Source organism: Oryza sativa, chromosome 2 (genome assembly GCF_034140825.1).
Source record: "Oryza sativa Japonica Group chromosome 2, ASM3414082v1".
Classification (NCBI taxonomy): Eukaryota; Viridiplantae; Streptophyta; class Magnoliopsida; order Poales; family Poaceae; genus Oryza; species Oryza sativa.
Window position 1 is genome coordinate 31,136,920 of NC_089036.1, and position 24,285 is coordinate 31,161,204.

Below are 24,285 nucleotides of genomic sequence, written 5' to 3' on the forward strand. Positions count from 1 at the left end.
GCAATTTGAGTAGGCCAACTCAATACACTAGTATTGCCAATTTGAGTATGCCAAACATTTCATTTCATATTTGACAATTTGAGTATGCCAACCTAACATATTACTTCATCATACTTTTTAAGCTACCAGGCCTAATATATAGCTAATAAAATTAAAGCCACACTTTAACTATATATTAGCGATTCTAATCAACTGATTCCTAAGATTGATAGATGAGCACGGTCTCGATCGACTCTCGACAGCACACGACACGCACATGGTGCTGAACTAAGTGTGTAGGTATTATCTTCTTCTGCCTACCATGTTGCTCCTATATATATAAGGCGGACATCCATAGTGGCCACACGTCTCCAAAAGACTCGGGAGAAGAGATCTAACAGTCAACTCGTAAAATACTCCCTACGTTTCATATTTTAAATTATTTGACTTTTTTTAGTTAAACTTGTTAAAGCCTATGTTTATAAAAAATATATTAGTATTTTAACATAAAATAAACATATTATAAAAATATGTTTGAGAGTAGAAACAGCCGGCGAAGCGTGACGATGGACGCTCGACGGCGGCGGCTGTCCCCGGTGGTGGTCGTAGCGGCTTTTCTTTTCTTCCCCCTGTTCTTCGGTAAGGCTGCGATTTCCATCTCTCTCTTCTTCTTTTCTTTTTCCCTTTTTTTACATTTTTTGTTTGGTTATGTCCTGAAAGGGAGCCAGCCGGCGGCGGCGTACGGCGAGGCTTCAGGCGCCGGCGGCATGACGGCACTGCAGAAGCACGCGGCGTTCTTCGACAAGGACAATGACGGCTTCGTCTCCCCGACCGAGACATACGACGGTGAGCTTCAAAGGCCTTCTAAATTTCTAGTACTTTCTCGTTTCGCTTGTGAACTGAACACGATTTGGTTGGTCTTGGTCTGCGCGTATTTTCGCCTCATTTTATCCTCTCATGGTTGCATGCATCGCAGGGTTACGCGCCCTCGGACTTGGAGCTGGCTTCTCCATCTTAAGCGCTGCGTTGATCAATGGCGTACTTTCACTCAAGACCAGACCTGTACGATCAGTATCTCTCTCTCTCTCTCTCTCTCTCTCTCTCTCTCTCTCTCCGGCTCAAAAAACTATCTGAAGTTTTTATCGTTTTATTTACTGAATTTAAGGTGCCTCACTAGTCACTACAATGACGTGCCGTTTTGAGAGTTGTTATCATCGCTTAACTACTGATGACAAATACTCCCTCTGTCCCTAAAAAACGAATCTAAAACTGAATATGACATATTTTAGTACTATGAATCTGGACATATGTATGTCCACATATATCTAGATTTGTAGTATTAGGATTTATCATTCAGTACTAAGTTGATTTTTATGGGACGGAGGGGGTAGTTGTGTAGTGTTAGGCTATCAACTTCAGTAGTGGCTTAGTATAGTTCGTGTGCCAATTTTTTTTAGTATACGGATACATATTTGAAGTATTAAACGTAGATTAATAACAAAACAAATTACAGATTCCGCCTATAAACTACGAAATGAATTTATTAAGCCTAATTAATCCATCATTAGCAAATGTTTATTGTAGCATCACATTGTAAAATCATAGCGTAAAAGATTCGTCTCGTAATTTACAGTCGGACTGTGCAATTGTTTTTTTTTCATCCATATTTGATGCTCTATACATGTGTGTAAATATTTGATCTGATGAAAAAGTTGAAAATTTGAAGGAAAAAGTTAGAATCTAAACACGGCCAGTATTGAAAATCTAACCCTTCCATGTACTTCACTGCTACTGTCCTGATCAGACCTCAATTCTGGACAGCCGCTTTTCTTCTACAGTAATGTTCTATAATTATTATTTTTTTCTCTAAGATCGTTAGAACGTCTCTCCATGTACTCGTTTTAGGTTATAAGATGTTTTGACTTTGGTTAAAATCAAACTGCTTTAAGTTTTACCAAGTTTATAGAAAAAAATAGTAATATTTTTTACCAAAGATAAATTTATTATAAAAATATATTTAATTATTAATTTAATAAAACTAATTTAGTAATGTAAATTACTATGTTTGTATATAAACTTAGTCAAACTTATAGAAGTTTGACTTTGACCAAAGTTAAAATATCTTATAACCTAAAATAAAAGGAGTATGTTTTTAAGTGAACCATTTCCAATGAATGACACATTACATACAAAAAAAAAAGGCGTCAAATTAATCGTTGGATCATGTTGAATTCACGCAGGACAATGCAACATCACCACGCTTAGATAATGGGAATTTATAAAACCCGGCTTCTACACCAACGGGGATGTATACAGCCACAGAAAATCCGACCAAACAAGCTCAGTTCATACACACATGTTCACAAACAAAAGGAGCACAAAGGCTCAAGCACACCTTACATAAAACTAAAAGAGCACAAAGACTTCCAACGCCTTTCAAAGTGAAAAGACCTTCCAAATAAACTAATGACCACATTACTCCTTTAACCGCTTTCTCATGTTCCATCCATCTTTACCAAAGAAGTGCATGACAGATGTCTCTAACAGTTTGCATCCTTCCTTCATCACATCGCGCTCATCTTCTTTAAGCAGCAAGGACCATTGTCGAGCCCAATACGTCCCCCTGAAAATAACCTGCAAGTAAGAGTTAAAATTGGAGCCATTGAAGACCACATCATTTCTACAAATCCACATTGCCCACAACAACGCCACAATCCCTATAAAGATTTGGTGCTTTAGCCTAGATTGTAAACCCTTTAGCCAAATCCCAAACATATTAGCAACACTGTTAGGCGGATTTATCCCAAATGTTATAAAAAGGGTACTCCAAACAAATCTAGCCACATGACAATCAAAAAAGAGATGTTGTATCGTTTCATTGTGGTTACAAAAACAACACTTAGTGATGCCCTTCCAATTTCTTTTTGCTAGATTGTCCTTCGTGAGAATCACTCCCTTCTTTAAATACCAGAGGAAGATTTTGTTTTTCAAAGGAATTCTAAGCTTCCAAATTAAATCCTTCCTTGGCACTACATTCTCATACATAATCATTTTATACATGGAACTAACCGAAAATATTCTGGTTTTGTTAACTTTCCAAATAAGCTTGTCTCTATGGTTTGAGAGCCTAACAAGAACCACTTTAGCCACTAGGTTAAACCATGCAACCAAATTCTCCCCCACCAAAGCCCTTCTGAACTCAACATTTAACGGCACTTTATCTATAACATCCGCAACAATAGCATTCTTATTCCTTACAAGATTGTATAAATTAGGGTACAACTTTTCAAAAGGTAAATCACCAATCCAGCAATCCTCCTAGAATCTTATCTGAGAACCATCCCCCACCTTAAAGGCACCGCCTTTAAAAAAGACATCCCTCATCCCCATTAGCCTAGCCCAGAAATGTGAATCTCCAGGGCGTTTCTCGACTTGTGTGATGGTTTTCTTAGTCAAGTATTTATTCCTAAGAATGTCCTGCCAAACCCCTTCTTCATTGATGAGTTTGTACAACTATTTGCTAAGCAAGCATTTGTTTTGTATCTCTAAGTTCCGTATACCCAAGCCACCACATTCCTTTGGTTTGCACAATACACTCCATCTTGCTAACCTATACTTCTTCTTATGTTCATCACATTGCCAGAAAAATCTAGATCTATAATAGTCTAGCTTTTTGAGAATACCCTTAGGGATCTCAAAGAAGGACAACATGAACATCGCTAAACTACTTAACACTGAATTGATAAGGACCAACCTTCCTCCTACCAAGAGAAATTTTCCTTTCCAACTACTCAGTTTCTTTTGAATCCTCTCCTCCACACCCTGCCAATCCTTATTGTTGATTCTCTTGTGATGCATTGGAATCCCTAAGTATTTAAAAGGGTAATCCCCGGTATCACACCCAAATAATTTGACGTACTCATGCTCCACATCTTTTGCCTTGCCATAGCAAAATAACTCACTCTTATGGAAATTAATCTTTAAGCCAGATAATTTCTCAAATGCACTTAGTACAAGCTTGAGATCTCTGGCTTCATCAAGATCATGATCCATAAAAAGAATAGTATCATCAGCGTATTGTAAAATAGAAAGACCATTATCAACTAAATGAGGTACCACTACTTTGAATCTGCCTTGATCTTTCGCTCTTTGTATTAAAATGGCTAACATATCTGCAACAAGATTGAACAGAATAGGTGACAAAGGATCACCTTGCCTCAAACCTTTCCTTGTTTGAAAATAACTCCCAATCTCATCATTTACTTTGACTGCCACACTCCCACCCCTAACAATCGAGTCAATCCAATCGCACCACTTAGAAGAGAAACCTTTCATTCACAATGACTGTTGTAGAAACTTCCAATCAACTTTGTCATATGCTTTCTCAAAGTCTTGCTTTAGAATCACCCATTCTTCTTTTTCTTGTGCAATTCATGAAGTGTTTCATGCAAAATTACCACTCCTTCCATAATGTTCCTTCCTGGCAGGAAAGCTGTCTGCGAAGGTTTAATGACCTTCTGAGCCACTAGGGCTATTCGATTGGCCATTATCTTCGTAAAAATTTTAAAACTAACATTCAACAGACAAATGGGCCTATACTGTTGAATTCTACTAGCGTCCTTTTGTTTGGGAAGGAGAGTAATGATTCCAAAATTTAATCTGTGCAGTGGCAAAGTTCCTTCATAAAAATCGTGAAAGAGGGCCATAAGATCATCCTTGATTACATCCCAGAACACTTGGTAAAACTCTGCTGGGAAACCATCAAGTCCCGGAGCTTTGTTGTGTTCCATTTGAAAATTTGCTTCTTTAACTTCCAACTCCTTGAAGCTTTCACTCAACAACTCATTCTCAACATCCGTGACTTGTGTAATATCATCTCTTTGGGATTCCACCATAGAAAAATTATTTTCCTTCGGCGCTCCAAAAAGATTTTTATAATACTTGGATATGTATTTCTTTAATTGCACATCACCCTTAATCACACCCTCCTCTTGCTCTAATTGAAAGATTCTCGTCTTCCTATGCTTGCCATTGGCCACTAAATGATAATATTTCATGTTACGGTCTCCTTCTATTATGTGCTTAGTTTTTGCCCTTTGGTACCATTTTATTTCTTCTTCCCTCAACAATTGGGCCAATCTATTTTTTACAAAGAGTTTCAAATCTAACTCCTGATTAGACAACAGTTGGACTTCAGCCTTCTTTTCTAGCTTGTCTGCTTTTGCTATCAAAAGAACCTTCTCCCTCTTGTTCGCCCCGCTAACATTCTTCGCCCACCCTCTCAAAAACTGTCAGAGCCTACGAATCTTAAATTGCCATTTTTCCAACATATTAGACCCTCTACTTTCCTTTCTCCAAATGTCTGCTACTAGATCCACAAAGCCATCTCTTAGCAACCATCCAAGCTCAAACTTGAACAACAGTTGTTTATTAGCATGTGTCCCAGCCCCCGTATCCAGCAACAAAGGAGTATGGTCAGAGAGTTCTCTATTAAGAGCCCTGACAGTTGCTAACGGATACTTTTGTTCCCATTCAGTACTCATTAGCACTCTATCCAACTTCTCAAAAGTTGGATTGTGCAACGAGTTGGCCCATGTAAATTTTCGACCAGAGAGTTCTAGTTCTCTCAAATCCAGGCTGTCTATGACAGCGTTGAACAAAAAAGGCCACTTTACATTAAAGTTATTATTATTCTTTTCACTAGCCTTCCTTATGATATTGAAGTCTCCTCCCATAAGAATAGGTATAGACTCTTTATTACAAGCATTAACAAGCTCTACAAGGAAAGCCTCCTTATATTCTTCTTGTGTTGCCCCATACACTGCCAGAACGCACCATTGGAAGCCATCTACCTTATTTTGCACATGGAACTTTACATAGAAATCTCCCTCATCTATACTTGCAACCTCAAAGAATTCCAAATTAACCCCCAAAAGAATACCCCCAGGTCTCCCCTTCGGTCTTGTCCAATGCCACATAAAATCTTTACCACCACAAATATTTTTTAGACTAGAATATGAAAAATCATGTTTTCCAGTTTCCAAAAGAGTAATGAAGTCTAGCTTCCACTCCTTGGAAGTCTCTGAAAGGAATCTAAATTTAGCCAAGTCACCTAGATCTCTGCTATTCCAAAAAATTCCTTTCATGACATACTTTTCTTATTTTTCAAGATCACTTTCACCTTTTGTCCCTTGTTTCTTTTGAAGAATGACTTGGACTTATAAACCTTGAAACCCTTTTTTAAGTCACAACTTAGGTGATCGGGTTCTTCGTCCATAACTTCGTCCACTAAGCCACCACATAAGTGACCAAGGACTAAGTTATCCACCATCTCATCCTCCTCTGACTCAAGTTCTCCTTCTATGTTTCCAACTAAATCAGCTTTAGGTGCAACATAATTTCTAAGTCTAGTCTCTTCAACATTTTTCAAACTAATTATTGAACCTAAAATTTCAGCACTAGAGCTACCAAGATTAATACCTATGTTGCATAGGTTATCAATAATAGAAGGACAAGACAAAGACAAAAATGAACCATTAACATCATTACCTGACTTTATCTATCTACATAGAGAACATCCATAAGGCGATTCATGGAAGTGATTTAGGAGCTTATGATTCTGAAAGAAGGCGATTAAGCCTGCAATCTATAGATTGCAGACTGCTTATGATGGAAGCCTGTTTGCGAAGCTGGTGAAGGCGAGGAGATAGGAGCAAAACCAGGCATGATTGTTGACAGCTGACGAGAGCTTCTGCATTGATCCTCCTAATTAAGCATCTCAGATTATGTGCCACTGTGCTATGTGAACGGCTGACTGTGTATTCTTTTACTCCCTCTCTACCAATATACGAGACAAAGCTTTTGCCCTCCTTTAAAAAAAAGAGAACAATTGAGATTATGTCCTTTTTTTTCTTTTCGAGAATACGAGGAGACGATTTGTACCGGATTTTAAAGATGAGGGAGGCCCTATACTTGGTTGTGTGATTGATGCTTGATGAGGTTATTCAACCAGCAGATAGAAATCAGGGATGCTAAATAGACTTATTCAGCAAATATACGCTTGGATGGGTTGTTATCGTATTACAATCCGTTGGAAAAGGCCCATTACCACCGGGAAAACTACCTCGGAGCCCACGCAAAAATTACGACAGAAATCCGACCCACACTGCGCTCCTAGTCTTCCACTCTTCCTCGCTTCATCCGCTCTGCGCCTCTACCCCTCTGATACATGTCTGGGAGGTCTTTACCTGTATACCATTAAGGGCTCGTTCGGATTATAGGATAGGAAAAACTTAGGATAGGAAATTTATAGGAATAGGAAAGGAATTTAAGTGTAAAATAGAGGAATGAAAAACAAAGGAATACAAAAGTTGAGAGCATTCAGATCACAGGAAATTGATTGCCTAGGATTTGCATGCAGAAAGCGAAAAAAAAGAGCTCGAGGTGGATGGATTTTCCTGTACTTTTCCTGTGAAATTAGCATCAAAGGAAACTTTCCTTTGGATTTCCTACAACCAGTTTTCATGATCCGAATGACAGGAAAGGAACAAAATCCTATATACAGTATTCCTCCAAAAATCCTGTGAAGTTCCTCTAATCCGAATAAGCCCTAAGAAAGATGGTGCCTGCCTCTGTGCCACTAAAAAGTTTGAACCTTCCTCTATGCCATCGTCGAACTTTATCACGCCCTCCACACCATTCCGTCGCTATTCTGTGTGAGTTTAACCGTTTGGCAGCTCTGACATGTGGGCCCGGGCAGGAAATGTCGCTCTTGCCCTTTTAGTGTCTGCTTCGTTTCAGAGAGAGGCCAGGCGGCGTGGCGGACAAGCAGCCAAGCGCGGCATTGAGGCAAGCGACCGGTGTGGCGGGCGGCAACCAGCCGAGGGACGGGGTGGTGTGGCGGCCAACCGACACGAGCAGCGAGGCAGCGGATGAGGAGGTGAAGAGGCCCGTCCCGGAGGAGAAGTCGAAGCCCGTCATCGTAAGTAGGGTGCTGGTGCAGACCTCGATCTACACAAAGGAAGAGGTGAATGCCATCCTGATCCAGTGCGGCCGGCTCAGCCGGAGCTCGTCATCGTCGGGGATGCGCCTCGTCGTCGACCGTCGATCCCATCGTCGTGGCGCAGGTTGGGGCTGACGCTGGTAGGAGGGTCGTCGTCGGGGATGCGCCGGCTCCTCGCCACCATGGGGGCCGCCGAGGAGGCCGCGGCGTCCGCGGCCGCCGCCGCCGCCGTCCTGGCGCTCTTTGTCGGTGGCGCCCCCGTCGGCGGGATCGATGGTCTCATGGGCCTCCACCTCAGTGGCCGTCTCGTCCCGCGCTTCAAGGAGGTAGGCTAGCGCGCGCGCTCTCTCTCTCTCAACCCTAAGGGCAACAAAGTCATTTGGTTGCGCTGTTACCCGCCGTTGGGACAAAAACGGACGGAATGGTGTGGATGGCGCGATAAAGTTCGATGATGACATAGGAGAGGCTCGAACTTTTTAGTAGCACGGAGACAATACTATCTTTTTTAATGGTATATAGGTAATAAAAACCTCCCAGTCTGGCAGTCTCCTCCGCCTTGGGCTCGTGTCTCCGTGCAGCGCGCCGCCTCTCCCCACCGCCGCCGCCTACACACCTCCCCACACCAATACACCATCATCCCGTCGCCGCCACCATGCTCCGCTAGTTCGCTCTGGCCTAAGGCTGCTCGGCTCCTCTCGACATCCCCGTCGCGGCAGCCTCAACTGCCCTCGCCACTGTCGAGGCGGCTTCAGTCCATGCCACCGCCGTATAGACGGCCTTGATCTGCAATGTTCAAACGAGGTCTCCCGCCCCCGCCTCATCTGTGATAATGGCATCGGTGTGATGACCACAGAGGATGGTCGCTGGTCGGCATCGGCGGCATGGCTGGACAGCATCGGCGGCAAGACTGGAAGCTGCCCACGCCCAGGATACATGGTGGCATGCTGATCTATGGCTCTAAGAATGAAATTGGCAGTAGCTTTGATTTTTGGTCTGCAATTCGATGAGATGTTCTTGATTTTCGATTACCAATGTTCTTGATTTCCAGATGCTTGATATTATCCACCCAAACGGTATATACGAGGGGTTCTTTTACTTTACCGGTAATTATGAGTAACACAAAGTTAAACTTATATTTGGATTACAAGGGTATAAAGGTCCCTATCCTGCTAGAGTGTTTGTCTGTTTGAGAAGCAAGGAAAAACAGGGCTGAAATGAATGATCCATATTTACCAAGGAAATCCTCGGAAGTCATATGCATTTGCGTGGGGACAGAAACTTAGAAACCGTTCACCAAACGGTGGAAAAGCAGCGGCACGTAAGAACAACGTGGTTATGGCCTTTTCTGGCTTCCTCACACGAACAACCTGGCTCATTTGTATTTAAGCCGTTGTTGTTTTCTCGCTGTCACGGAGCCCAATCAGTAATTGTTACTCTCCTCAAACAGCCAGTCAAAATAGTAAACCTTTTTCCAACCATTTAATTTCGCGTAGCCAGTCATGCACACTATACAAATTTTACAGGTTTCCTATTCAGCGAGAAAAACCCAGTCATCTGATAGACAGGTTCATCAATTGAAACATAACAATCTGACGAGAAATCTGTGACAGATACAGAATGACAGCGATTCTCGCCAATTGATTCCATTCCTAAGATTAATGGATAGATGAATGGCTAGATTGGTGGGAGGCTACCGTAAACATACAAGAGACACCTAAGAAGGCACTCCGCACTTTGATGTTGTTGGTCGCCTGGGAGATATGGAACGAAAGGAATCGCAGAACCTTCCAACAGAATGAGCTTTCAGCTACCTCCCTTTTAGCCAAGAACAAGAAAGAGGCCAAAACTTGGGCCTTAACAGGAGCGAGAAGTTTTAATAGCTGGCTTTCTTTTAGTTAGCTCGGACCAAAGGTCCTAGCTCCTTTCTTTTTTTCTTTTACTTTATAAAGTTCCCCTTCTCTATTCAATAAAATTGGCGCTCGTCCATTCGTTCAAGAAAAAAAATTGAGCACTGTCTCGAGAGTACACGGCACGCAGCAATGTTGTTTAAGAGTGTGGGCATTATCCTCTTCCAAATCGTGGTTAAGGCCTGGTGTCAAAAAAAAATCGAGGTTAAGGCAGTGTTTAGTTCCTTCAAACTACAAAAAATTCCGTCAAATCAAATGTTTGGACATATACATGAAGCATTAAATGTGAACGAATAAAAAACTAATTGCACAGTTTGCATGTAAATTACGAGACGAATCTTTTAAAGCCTAATTACGTCATGATTTGACAATGTAATGCTACGGTAAATATTTACTAATAATAGATTAATTAGGCTTAATAAATTCGTCTCGTGGTTTATAGACGAAATCTATAATTTATTTTGTTATTAGTCTACGTTTAATACTTCAAATATACGTCGATATATATATTTTGGTACACGAAGTAAACCCGGCCTAAGCTGGCGAGTTAGGGACCTGACATATCTATCATGTTGCTCGCTATATATAGCGCGGATATCTGGACACAGAGGCCACACGCCGTCGAGACTCGAGAGATTCAGGAACAGAAACCGCCGAGAGAGTTCGTAGCAGTCAACGCGCGAGGCAGGGCCGAGAAGAAACCGCCGGCGACGCACGCGCGATGGACGCTCGGCGGAGGCGGTTGTCCCCGGCGGTGGCCGTGGCGGCGGCTCTTCTTTTCTTCCCCATGTTCTTCGGTGAGGCTGCGATTTCCGTCTCTTTTTTTTTGTTTCGTTTTTTCAGTTTTGTTTTGTTGCGGCGCTGTTTGATTTTGCTCGCTCGCTTCTGAATCCTGAAAGGGAGCCATACGCCGGCGGCGGCGGCGGCGTACGGAGAGGCTTCAGGCGACGCCGGCGTGACGGCGCTGCAGAAGCACGCGGCGTTCTTCGACAAGGACGGCGACGGCATCGTCTCCCTCTCCGAGACATACGACGGTGAGCTCCCCATCTCGTTTCACTTGTGATTTTATTTGTGAACTGAACACGATTTGGTCTGTTCATGCCGTGTCGTCCTTCCGAATTTTCGCCTCATTTTTTATCCTCATCTCGGATGCACCGCAGGGTTACGAGCACTCGGACTCGGGTCTGGCCTCTCCAGCTTGAGCGCCGCCTTCATCAATGGCGTCCTTTCCCCAAAGACCAGACCTGTACGCTTCCCTCTCTCTCTCTTTCTCTCACTCTGGCTAAAATGTTACTATCTGAAAGTCTTTATGTTTTTATTACTGAATTTAAGGTGCTTTATTAGCCTGTAATTACTTGCAGAGAATTCTTGCTTGTTTACATCACTACAATGATATGCTGTTTTGAAAGTTGTCATCAGCGCTTAACTATCTGATCACATAATTCTGTATTAGGCTATCAACTTCAGAAGTATTGAAAATCTAACCCTTCCTTGTACTTCACCACTACTGTCGTAATCAGGCCTCAATTCTGGATAAGTTCGGTATAGACAGTAGGGTGTGAATTGTGATGTAGGCGTGACATATTGATTAGGATTAGCTGCTACTATCCTTCTTTTTACTGTGATCTATAGCTATTTTTTCTCTAAGATTGTTAGAACGTCTTTGTACGTATATCGATATAAGTGATCCATTTCCTATGGCATACGAAAAGAGATGTTCAATTAATCGTTGGATCATGTTGAATTCACGCAGGACAATGGAACAGCACCACGCTTATCTATCTACATAGAGAACATCTACAAGGGGATTCATGGAAGCGATTCAAGCGCCTATGATTCTGAAGGAAGGTAATTAAGCTGCGGTTGCAGACTACTTTCTGCTTTCACCTTGGCTCTTCAATTTGACCCTTCTCATCCAAAGATCATTCGATTCATTTCACAGACTATTTTCACTCCGGTGTATCTATTTCAGTATGATTGCTAATATTTCAAGTTTTCAGGTTCGTTGCTGAAAAGTTTGAGGAGATATTCGCCAAGCACGCCAAGACCGTGCCTGATGCTCTGACATCGGACGAGATAGACGAGCTGCTTCAAGCGAACCGCAAGCCCGGTGACTACACTGGATGGTAGTAATTAATTTTCTGGCTATTACCACTCAAAATATTAATGAACTTTCATGTGATCTTACTACTGTATATGCTGCTGTTCTTGCTCGAATTGAAATGCAGGGTCGCAGCATCGTCAGAGTGGAAGATTCTGTACAAGATCGGCAAGGACAAGGACGGCCTTCTTCGCAAGGAGGCCGTGCGAGAAGTCTACGATGGAAGCCTGTTTACCAAGCTGGCGGCGGCAAGGATAAACGACGAAAACCAAGCATGATTGGTGACAGCTGATGGGATCATCTCCATTGATTCTCCTGATTAAGCATCTCAAATCATGTGCCACTGTGATATGAGAACGATTGAGATGATGTCTGAACACAAAAAGATAGTCATGCAAGATAGAAGTATGAACAAGTGTGGACAGAATCTGCAGATGGGGATGGATCGTTTAGTTCTGTCCTTTTTTGTTGGTTTCTTGGGGATATTGAATGTTTATATTATTATACCTGCAAATGGTTGGCAGTGCAAGGCTGCAAGCAATGGCACACTATTTATACATTTGGCGTCCCTTAGCCCGTAGTTGCCCGTGATGCCGTGATGCTTGTCTTATCTGAACTCTGAAAGTCTGAATCAGTTAGCAGCATTATCTTCGTGTGTGCTTGGCAGGTCGAAGAGCTTCCGTTCCTTTCTCTACTTGCAGATCGTGATCGCCTGGTACTGTTAACAAATCGCAGTGTTTCTATGCTGGCAAGTCACGCACAAGGGGAACACATTAGTTGTCAATCATCTCATCAGGTGGAGCTTCTATGCAAAATAGTTGTTTATTCAGCGAATTAGGTGGGTTTTCTACTGTTAAATGGCGCTTAGAGATGATGAGGCAAATTAAACAAAGTACATTTAACCCAAAAAAAAAACAGTATGCAAAATCCTACTTGTTCTGTTGTGCAGGTGAAGCCGAAGAAAGTGGTCCAGGTTGAACTGTGCAGGCCAGCTAATACAGTACATATGGTCCATGGACTCGGATAATGTCCATATGGTCCACGAAACGAATGGAATTTCCATGGACTCGGACCAGTCAGGCCCACAATTGTTGCGCTCAGCCCAACCGCGACATCGCGAGACGCAAAACCGCCGGACGCGTGGGCCTGCACACGGAATCTCGCCTGATATCAGGCCCATCTCACGCGATCCGGCCTACCTGGCTCGCCTCAACCGACGTAAATTCCCGCACGCGCACATGCTGCTCTAAAAACTCTTCCGCTCCAGAGGCTTCACAGCTTTCTCCTCCCGTAGAGCCAAGCCAACCAAGCGGGAGCAGCATGGCTACGGCCACGTCGACGGCGACGAGCGTGGCGGCGGCGCTCCTCCTCTCGCTCCTCCTGGCGCGCGCGCGGGGCGACGACGACTACTCGGGGTTCGTGTACGCCGGGTGCTCGCAGGGGCGCTACGCCTCCGGCACGCAGTACGCGTCGGACGTCGACTCCGTGCTCACCTCCGTCGCCAACAGCGCGCCCTACTCCCCCTACGCCAACTTCACCTCGCCGACGTCGAACTCGGTGGTCGGCGTCTACCAGTGCCGCTCCGACCTCCCGGCCTCCGTTTGCACCGGCTGCGTCCGCTCCGCCATCTCCAGGCTCTCCTCGCTCTGCGCCTGGGCCACCGGCGGCGCCGTGCAGCTGCGGGCCTGCTTCGTGCGCTACGGCAACGACACGTTCCTCGGGAAGCAGGACACGGCCGTGCTGTTCAAGAAGTGCGGCGGCTCGCCGGGGGACGCCGGCGGCGCCGCCATGCGGGACTCGGCGCTCGGCGCGCTCGTGGCCGCCGCGGCGCCCGCCGGGGGAGGCTACCGCGCCGGCGGGTCCGGGGGCGTGCAGGCCATGTCGCAGTGCGTGGGGGACCTCGGCGCCAAGGCCTGCTCCGACTGCGTCTCGGCCGCCGCCGGCCAGCTCAAGGCCGGCTGCGGCTACGCCACGGCCGGCGAGGTGTACCTCGGCAAGTGCTACGCGCGCTTCTGGGGGAACGGGGGCGGTGGATTCAGCAGCGGCGCCGCCGGGGACGCGTACGGATCTGGGCATCGCGTGTCCGGCAACCGGTTCGTTCTCTCCGTCGCCGGCGGTTTCTTCACTTCCTTGGCCTATATATTTGTACTCATGTAGTTACTGAATTACAGTTGCAGTATGATCAATGATCGTGAACTAGACTACTAGAGTGCCTGTGTCTGTGTGCTTTATGCGTGGTATGTAACCACTAATCAGCATATCTGCATATGTGATGCGATGCAGGTTTACTCCTTGTGCTTGAACAAATTAAACTTGATGCTTTCTAACTTAAATGGACTTCTTATCAAGTTTGTAACTGTAAATTTGATATTCTAAAATTGCAGTTATGTGTAGCTCCTCGTTCTAAAATGATCAATCATGTTGATCTGCATTTGCAGTAGAGTTCCTTTAATTCGGTGGTGCTGTTAAAGTTCCACCTCGTGCACAAACAGAAACTCACAAATTGACATGCAGCATCTCCCTCTCTGTCTGAGCGTGTCCACAAATGACAAAACCATAACTCTACCGCGCTAAGTCTAGTCTTGTTGAAATTTCACTGGCCAGCTCAGATATCATACCTTCAGTTGTTTAATCGACTAATCACCAGTATCTAACAATTCGAACGTGCTGTACACCAATTAGAACACTGCAGCATACCCTCCTCCACATAGACCCTGAATACCTGGTCTGATCGTCTGGTGTCTGAACTGATAATGCAGTGCTCAAAGGCATGCTACTGGCAAGAAGACCAAAAGTGCTTTAATTCTCCTCGCCTTTATCTTTGCTCTGAGCTTTTCTTGATAGGAAACTTTTGACATGGACTTGCTTTATCGTTGTGATCACTATGAAGTTTTAGTAGAATATCTCAAAGGGGATTCAAATGATTCAGCTTTTCGCTTGATTAGCATTGAAATGGAGGGATATCGCTGGTATCCCTCACATTGCGAGCAGCGTAGTGTGGTTTGCTTTTTGTAAGCTTTAGGAGGTTAAGCTGCCAGCCCTTTCACTAGTTACTAGGCCTGTTAGCTACTACTTTGGATTAAGTTAATCAGTACTACTACTATCCCGCTGAATGCCGTATCTGTTTAAGTTTCACCGTACATTATTGTCACCTCTCCAGTATAAGCTTGTTGCAAGGTCGCCAGCTTGCATGCTATGATTGGATCATACCGGTGGCTTTTTGCTGGAACGCCGCCTTTCCTTTTGCTGTCCTTGTTCTTATTACCATACATGCCTTCTCTTTTGGTATGCAATGGGTCAAAGGAATGAACACCAAGCACTAGGGCTGGATGGAACAAGCTAGAGAAAGGACTCCACTCCACTGTGCTTCATGTGGAGAGAAGATCCAGCTAGATCACATAGCTTTCTAGCCGGCGATGCCACCCCTGCATCGGTAGTGGAGAAAATTTGTTTGCAAGCAATACACTTTAACTTTGTTAGGATAGTTCTTCTCCTTACTTTCGCCGGGAGATAGTTCTCCATACTTGTTCAAGGAAGCTAGTTCACTAGCTGTTTCAGGCTTTCAGCTTGGACATGCCATTTGGACCAGAGATAAGGGGGAGATAGAGAGGTGGGGACGCTGATATGTGAGCCCTATATGCTAACTGTTGAGTTAATCGGTTCGACCAGATCAATGAGTCATGTCAACAAATATTGCTGTAAATAGTGTTCTGAAAATCAAATTACATTAACGGTTAGGAGATCAAATATTCAGTATTAGAGTTGAGAGATACAAATCAGATTGAACTTATATTTGAGAGATTCAAATGAACTTGCTCCTTTCACTCTTTCAGTGCAGTGCTGCAGTTCAGACAGTGGTAACGGGCCCACGGCCTGGCCCAACTTGGCCATTGACAGTTTTAGCCCGTACTGGCCTGGCCCAACTGCACTTCCATCCACCTGATGTCGAGTTCCAGAAGGATCCAACAAAACGGAACGTGCGGTCGTGTCAAGTTCCAGCCTTAACAGCGAAGCAAAACATCTCACTTTTTTTCTCTTTTGGATTTCTTTCTGCCGTCATCTTCGAATATCCATGACTCGCTTGATCTCCACCGCCCGTTTCTTCCATCTGAGTCGTCCACGTGGCTCCACACGCGTTCCCATCCGGCCCTTCCCGTACAGCCATGACTCAGCCATCGGGTTCCTCGAACGTGTCGTCCGGCTAAATCTGGTGCACTTGCCTGCACCGCGTCCACGAGAACCGCACGAGAACCTCCCCCTCTCTCCATCCCTCGCATCCCGTGGACCCATTCCACCCAGGAGCCCTCCGATCCACCGCCCTCTCCTCGCTAAAGGCGAAACCCTCCTCGACTCGTCGATCCGTTCCCCCATCCCCCCCCCCCCCCCCCCCCAAAAAAATCCCTCGCCTCCTCTTCCTCCTCCCCGAGCTCGAGTCCGAGAGCCTCCGATTCGGCAGCGATGGCGCTGGAGTGGGTGGTGCTTGGGTACGCGGCGGGAGCGGAGGCGATCATGCTGCTGCTGCTGACGCTGCCGGGGCTGGACGGGCTCCGGCGGGGGATGATCTCCGTGGTGCGGAGCGCGCTGAAGCCGATGATGTCGGTGGTGCCCTTCTGCCTCTTCCTGCTGATGGACATCTACTGGAAGTACGAGACGCGGCCCACCTGCGACGACGAGCACCACTGCACCCCGTCCGAGCACCTCCGCCACCAGAAGTCCATCATGAAGTCGCAGCGCAACGCGCTCCTCATCGCCGCCGCGCTGCTCCTCTACTGGATCCTCTTCTCCATCACCTCCCTCGTCGTCAGGCTCGACCAGCTCCAGCAGCGCGTCGACAAGCTCAAGAAGCGGGACGACTGATCTGATCCTGCTACCCCTCCCTGATTCAGCGCGTCGACTGACCTGACCGGTGGCTTCGCTGTTTCTTCCCTACTCGTTTGTGTTCTTAGATATATCATGTGATGCGTGTTGCTGTGTTTTTTTGTAGTATGGATATGGATGCTTGAGATCGTGATGCGGATTTGAGCGTTCTATTATTTGCTTCAGATCTAGTTTGAGTAAATTCTGGTCTTTTATGCTACGAAGGACATGATACATCAATTTCTCCAAAAAAAAAAGTTGCAAATGTGAGACTCTAGGTTATTTTTGGATTAGTGGGAATAATAGTTTTTACCTGTTTTATCACGAAGGTCGATGTGGGTTGGGTTTTGGTGCAAACATTGGTAAATGATGCAATGCAAACTCTCTATATCTTGGAGGAAAGCTCCACTTCTGGTTTTCAGTGAGTTAGGGCATGTACTTCTGAGATGTTGATCAGTGAGGCGATTGTTTTTGTGATGTTAGACATTAGAAGTTTGTCTGATTGTGAGAAAATTCTTCAGGGGGAAATTGTGCCATTACCACATAGTGCCCCTTCCACTTTGCCGCAAGTTGATTGCAATTGCTAATTTGCCACATACTTGAGCAATTTTCACTGCATTTGTTCACGGTAGGCGATGAAATGGTAGGCTGGGCCAAAACTGATAAAAACCAGCTGCTACAGGTAAATTCATCTTATTAGTAGTGATTCTCTCTGTAAATCATTTGGTAGAGTCCAAAGCCGTGATGATGTTGTTTTTCCTTTATAACTCTTCCACTCTGGTGATTATCACTATTTACAAAGTAAGTTGGAGCACATCCCTCGTTATATTTGCTCTTGATTTATCCTATGAAGGACATGATACATCAATTTCTCCAGAAAAAGGTTGTTGCAAATGTGAGACTAGGTTATTTTTGGATCAGTGGGAATAATAGCTTTTACCTGTTTTATCACGAAGGTCGATGCGGGTAGGGTTGGATCAAGCTTGTGAACAAGGGAATTGCAACTTGTTTGGTGCAAGCATTGGTAAAAGATGCAATGCAAACGAATAAGCTGTTTGCAACTTATTTTTTTTAGGATTAGCTGTTATACTTTACACCAAAGTTTGTGAAAGTGTTATCGAGTGCATGAACTTGAGCACAACTTGAAGTAGTTAATCGAAGTTCAACAACTTGAGCACGCTCCCCTTTTATGCAAAGGGTTATATGCATGTTCTTTGATGTTCTTGTTAACTGAAGCACATTTTTATGTGGTACTCCAGCCAGTATCTACTGTACATTGTTATTGGGAACATTCATTGGAGTCTATTGACATGTTCCTTGAAAGGTATCCTTTCTAGATTATGGATTTATGCTGGTTTCTTGGAAGATCTCGTTCGGAGTGGAAACAAACTGACTTCTTCTGTCGGATCGTGTAATGTACATGTTTCAGGTCAGTACCAGCTCATGTATCGTATACTTAGGCCCTAGTTCGAATAGGAAAACGGTAGAAAAGCCATAATTAAACTTCAAGATGATATTTATCCTTTTATGTAAGAAAGTTTTTGCACGGTTTTAAACAGGTTGAAATATATTTGGTAATGGAGACCGAGGGAAATCTTTAGAACGAACGGGGCCTTAATTTTACGACAAGAGATTAAGGGCCACTTGATTGATGCCAAAATGTGCCGTGCTATTTTTTTTATAGTTTGAATAGTAAATATGATGGTTTGGTTTGAAGCGAAATGGATGGTAATTCCCATACTTAATCTGGTATAATTCTAGAATTTTCTTCATCGTAACATAAAATTTGGTTTCTAATTGGTACTTCCTCTGTTTCATAATGTAAATCATTCTAACATTTCTCCATTCATATTGATGTTAATGAATCTAAATATATATATCTATCTATATTCATTAACATCAATATAAATGTGGGAAATGCTAAAATGACTAAGTATCAACCTAAACACATTACTAAGAATTCTATCATATCAAATTATTCGTAGTGCCAAAACATAAACATGACTAGGTTTTGGTAAAGAAAGCCCTAACACTGCAAACATACAAACGTGGCACCGTAGAAGATCGAAACAGGATGCCGAGACCGACTCGAAAAGGCTCGCTGGCCTCCGTGCCCCGCCTGGCCATTGTTAACCCTTGTTTTATAGGCCATTGTTTCAAGGCCCGCTTGGCCTCCGCGACAAAGCCGCAAAACTACAAAGTTTGCTGTTTGCTTGTTCTGCTTTTCTACACGTGAGAGCAACCAGGGGCGTACCTACGTGTATCTACCCGGTGTCTTCGGATACCGGGTAGCTTATCTATTTCTAAGTGTTTTAGGGTCATATTAAGCATTATATCACTCAAAAATTAGTCTATAAGCATATCAAGGATCCCCGGTAATTTTTGTTCTAGGTTCGCCACCGAGAGCAACACGTCAAAACATGAGCACTGTCAGGTGCTTGGCATGCCGTTTCCTCTGGAGATCGACGCCTTCTCCCCATCCTGCTCTCGGGAGATCCACCACTCCTCCTCATGCCGCTCGCTGGTACAAGAGGCCGCTTCCACGCACGGCGGCGGCCGCGTCCGTCGTCGCCTCTGCGGCCGTCTGGTTATTCGGCCATCAAACCAACGCCTCCCCGAGACCCAATCCGAGCTTGACATACTGCAGCGAGGCGTTCCTAGCTCGATCGGCCCTCCCGGAAAGCCACCCCGACACGGTTCGGGTGCGCCGGGTGGCCGCCAACATCGTTTCGACGACGCTGGAGGATGCGGTGTTCGGGCAGCGGAGGCTGTCGGAGAGGATCGGGCACCGCTTCGTCCCCGGCATCAACTGGAGGGTGCACGTCATCAACGACGACAAGAGCCTTACGGGTTGTTTGGAGAGCGGTGAGATCTTGGTCTTCACTGGGTTCCTCAACGCGTACTGTTAGAAGGACGACGATTTAGCCACGACGCTCGGCCACGAGGTATGTTGTTGGCAAATACGCCCCCCCCCCCCCCCCCGCATTCGGTCGTTTAAGAATGTAGCAACTTTTAACTTTCATCTAAACATATATTTGTCCATGTACGGGAACATATTCTATGCACACAAACTTCTCGTGCATACTCTGTGTACACCAACTAGCAAATGTCACGAAAAATTCTAAAAAAATCATTTACTCCTATTCATATTACACATATCTAGAAAGTCTCACTTCAAATTCACTATATTTTACCGTAATAAAAAAAGTGAAAAATCTGATAATTTTAAGGGCAAAAATCTGTCAGAATTTTGTCTTTTTTATTATGGCTAAAATATAATGAATTTGAAGATAAAATTTCACATGTAGGTGCAATACTATTTGAAGTAAGTGTACAATCTTTTATAGAATTTTTCGTGACATTTGCTAATTAGTGTGCACGGAAAGCTTGTTTGCATAGAATATGTTCCCTTCATATACATGTTAAAAGTTGCTTTATTTAGTTATGGAAAAAGTACGAATTACCCCCACCGAACTATCGCGGTCGGCCGAATTCCCCCCTAAACCCGAAAACCAGATATGACTCACCCCGAACTTTTAATATCGGACGAATTACCCCCCCTCAACGTAATCTAAAGCGGTTTTATCCTACGTGACGCACACATGGCAGCCCAGTCAATATTTTCTTTTAAAAAAACATGGTGGGGCCCACCTGCCAATATGCTATCTCTCTCTCCTCTTCACCTCTCTCACTCTCTCTCTCTCTCCCTCCCTCTCGGTGAGTCTCTCTCCTCTTCCCCTCTCTCTCTCTCTCCCTCTCTCTCGGTGAGCACGGCACCTGGGATGCGAAGGCGGCGGCGGGCGGGATGCGGAGGCCGCGGCGGCGCGGGATGCGGAGGCGGAGGTGGCTGCGCGCGGGACTGGGAGGCGGTGCCGGCTGCGCACGGGACTCGGAGGCGGCGGCGGCTGCGCGCGGGACTCGGAGGCGGCGGCGGCGACGGCTGCGCGCAGGACGCAGCGGCGACGGCGGCTACGCGCGGGACGTGGAGGCGGCAACGACTGCGCGCGGGACTCAGAGGCGGGGACGCGGAGGCGGCGGCGGCTGCGCGCGGGATGCGGATGCGCAGTATCACATCGAGCGCCTCCTGGCGGTGAGCGGCAGCAGCAGCATGACTCCGACTCCGACGACACCGACGACGACGAGGATGAGGAGGAGGGATCCGAGGCCAGCTCCTCCGGCGAGGAGGAGAAGGGGCGGCGGTGGGAGAGGAGGATTGGGTACTACGAGCACGCCGCCCACCGCCGTTGCGACCTCCCCCAAGTGAGACGTCACGGCACTGCCCCCATGAGATCACCGTCCAACCCCGCGCGTCATTTGCCCGTCCGCCGCTGCCCTCCACCAGCCGTGCTCGCCGCTGCCGCTCGCGCCGCCGTCCGTGAGAGAGAGAGAAAGAGTGAGAGAGAGAAGAGAGAGAAAGAGTATGGCAGGTGGGTCCCACATCTTTTTATAAATAGAATGCTAACTGGACTGCCACGCGTACGTCACGTAAACCAAAACCACCGCGGATTAGGTCGAGGGGGGTAATTTGTCCGGTTTGTATAGTTTGGAGTCAAGAATGTCCGGTTTTATGGTTCAGGGGGTAATTCGGCCGACCGCGATAGTTCGGGGGAGGGGTAATTCGTACTTTTTCCTTTAGTTATAGATGTAGTACTATTACACAAGATTAGTGTGTATACATTGTTTTTATATGGGCGAAGGAATCTCCAGTACTCCTTCCGTTTCATATTGTAAGTTGTTTGACTTTTTTCTAAGTTAAACTTTAGTTTACAGAAAAATATAGCAGTATTTTTTAACACAAAACAAACATATTATGAAAATATATTCAATGTTAGATTTAGTTAAACTAATTTAATATTTTATATATTGCTAAATTTTTCTATAAATTTGATCAAACATAACAAAGTTTGACTAGAAAAAAGTTAAAAGATTTATAATATGAAACACAGGGGTAGATGATTACATACATTAAACTTTCTTGGCAGGTCGGGCATGTCATCGCAAGGCACCGTGTGGAGAGGAAGCGGAACAAATTTTGGGTCTCCGTCCTTGCCAACTTTGTTGAGGAGCTCCTCTATGTTCCGGTCGATAGGATCCCGCACGCTGAGTGGGTGTCCCTTTTTATGCGGAATTTCCTCCACAGGTGACACCTCGTATATGCATGTACATATGTATAACACAGATTACTCAATAAGCCTAACGCCTACTGTGTTTTGCCTTGTGATCATCGTAGAACGGAACTAGAGGCAGACCGCATCGGCCTCATGCTGCAGGCTGCGGCAGGATATGACCCACGTGCAAACCCGAACTTCTGGGAGGCACTCATGAAGTTTGGAAATGGGGAGGGTACTACACATCCACCGTTGCAGAGGCGCGCGGCGGAAGTTAGGCAGGAGAAAGTGATGGGGGAGGCATTGGAGGTGTTCCGTGAAGCCGTACAACGACATGTGCATGCATAGCCTTTAAGGCTTAAGCTCCCTTCAAAGATATTTCTTTTTCTTTTCTAAGAGAGTCTTTAACGAGAAATTACTAATGCGATAGCCGACATCATGAATGGTTATCTCATGGCATATGGATGTTTATTATTTCAATGTTAAAAATTTAAAATTTGCATGTTTATCACATATTGATCTATGTTTTCATATTTAGTGAGTTTGTGCTTACAACATAAGGCGAATTATTGACTTTCCCTTTTTTTCTCTGTTTTTAGACCACGCGCCTTACACTTAAAATAGGTAAAAAATAAAACATCCTCGGATGAAACAAAATTTTAAACGTGATGATGAAGATGTAAATAACTAGGCTTCACCCAAGGCCAACATCGCAATCATGAACATAGTAGAAAATATTAGACACTGGACCTCTTGGTTTTTCACGGGTTATTAGTTGGTTGAACCGTTGAACCGACCGGTTCAACTGCAGGACCAGTGAATTATTTGTACATTTATTCCTCCTTAACATAGACTAAAAATCAGCGTGCCCTTGACCCGCTTGTTAGCCTTGTTGTAAAAGTCACACATTAATACCTTTAAAAATATACACTCTATTTTTTATAAGGCCTCTTAGTGATATTCTAATTTTTAGTGTAGCATGTAATAATATTATAGTGAACTTTTTTTTATCTTAGGCAACCAGAATGCTGGTATGCCTTTTGGGTGTAAAAGTATAATTAGAACCAAAAATCCAAGATGATTCTATCACCTAACAGATACTACATGATTAAAATGGGCGACAATTTTATTTTTTATCTTTTGTAAAATAAACACGCTAGGGGTGCGCTTACTAATTTGAAACATATATATACTTCAGTTTCTTTTTTGGAATTTTGATATTTTTCATCAAATATTTTATAAATGAAATTGTGAACCGTTATTTTGGTTTTGACAAATTGGTACATATGGTATTGAAAAAAATATGTATGTATAAATAATTTATTTATTATGCATAGAAATAAAAATATTTTTATCATAAATAAATATAAACTCGTATGCAATGTTAAGCAAAAGGATAGAATTTAATGCCATGTTTATAGTAAACGTCAATTTTGAGAAAATATATGCAAGTCAAATTTAAGATTCAATTAAATTAATTGGTTCCAACATGTACACTTGTAGGTTTGAATATTTGAAAGAGCAAACATTTAGTATATTAAGAGTTCTTTTTTTTTGCAACGCAATCTGTAACATAAAATCCACAATCAAGTTTCCTCTTTGCATCTGCAAGACCTCTTTTTATTTCCTTTTGTTCCACAAGATTTTTAGGCCTACTATGGAGTAGGCATAGTATATTTGAAGAAGGCAAATGAATGGAAGTTTGTGTGATTTGTAAGGGGAAGATAGTTTTGGAGTAGGCATAGTATATTTGATGAATTTATTTTTTTTCTCACCGGTGATTCTCAGATTATTTTCTCTAGTATGAATTCATGATTTTTTTTCGTCAAAGGGAGGGGTGCCATGTGGACCCAATCAAAAAGTTAGCAGAAGAGCCAACTTTAGAAGATTACCCCCCCCCCCCCCCCAATGTCCACGTGGCGTTTTCCCCCGAGGGGTCGGGCCCGTGGATAGGTGGTAGCCACCCCTCCCTAGCCCGACCCTGGGCTGCCCCGACCCATCGGGACGGTCACCACGTGGCCGTCATGCAAGTGAGGTTAGGTGGACGCCCCTCTACGCCCACCTAACCGCTTTTAGTGCGGGCAGAGCAAGCGCACCACGCCACATTGAATGCGGCGTGCTGCGCGCTTGACCAAATTGTGACCGGTGCGTGGCCGGTCGAATGACAGACAGGACAGCGGGAAGCCACGTGCGCGTTAGCCTGGTGTTAGGCGGCGTGCGGCAGGTATGCCCTGTCTCGTCGCGATGATAAGAGGCACAACGCCTCTCAACCATCCGAAGTTGGCTTGACCGCTTTGGACACACTGGGGATCGTGTTCCAGTGCGTGCGCG

General features: G+C 44.7%; 3 protein-coding genes and 1 non-coding gene across 7 annotated transcripts; all 4 read left to right on the forward strand.

Moving 5' to 3' along the window:
* Positions 1-219: 219 nt before the first annotated feature.
* LOC4330644 (peroxygenase) lies at positions 220-12,548 on the forward strand. 3 transcript variants are annotated; one of them, XM_066307348.1, is made up of 10 exons: positions 220-279; positions 524-618; positions 700-825; positions 956-1,041; positions 10,478-10,685; positions 10,788-10,922; positions 11,049-11,134; positions 11,642-11,736; positions 11,889-12,014; positions 12,117-12,548. In XM_066307348.1, exons 2-10 carry the CDS (start codon positions 546-548, stop codon positions 12,265-12,267), a joined length of 1,086 nt encoding a protein of 361 aa, XP_066163445.1. In that variant the 5' UTR covers positions 220-279; positions 524-545; the 3' UTR covers positions 12,268-12,548. The 3 variants fall into 3 exon arrangements, with proteins under 3 accessions (XP_066163445.1, XP_015625977.1, XP_066163444.1); XM_066307347.1 differs by lacking the exon at positions 220-279 and adding an exon at positions 359-387; XM_015770491.3 differs by lacking the exon at positions 220-279 and having other exon boundaries at positions 343-618.
* A 717-nt stretch (positions 12,549-13,265) lies between these two features.
* On the forward strand, positions 13,266-14,382 carry LOC4330646 (plasmodesmata-located protein 6). The gene has a single exon (XM_015770488.3). It carries the CDS (start codon positions 13,310-13,312, stop codon positions 14,144-14,146), a length of 837 nt encoding a protein of 278 aa, XP_015625974.2. The 5' UTR covers positions 13,266-13,309; the 3' UTR covers positions 14,147-14,382.
* A 2,031-nt stretch (positions 14,383-16,413) lies between these two features.
* LOC4330647 (uncharacterized) lies at positions 16,414-17,248 on the forward strand. The gene has a single exon (XM_015770492.2). It carries the CDS (start codon positions 16,448-16,450, stop codon positions 16,844-16,846), a length of 399 nt encoding a protein of 132 aa, XP_015625978.1. The 5' UTR covers positions 16,414-16,447; the 3' UTR covers positions 16,847-17,248.
* An 813-nt stretch (positions 17,249-18,061) lies between these two features.
* LOC107280146 (uncharacterized) lies at positions 18,062-22,468 on the forward strand. 2 transcript variants are annotated; one of them, XR_010739221.1, is made up of 3 exons: positions 18,062-18,275; positions 21,829-21,986; positions 22,077-22,468. It is a non-coding gene; the product is annotated as an uncharacterized protein (transcript). The 2 variants fall into 2 exon arrangements; XR_010739222.1 differs by lacking the exon at positions 18,062-18,275 and adding an exon at positions 20,553-21,273.
* The last annotated feature ends 1,817 nt before the right edge of the window (positions 22,469-24,285 follow it).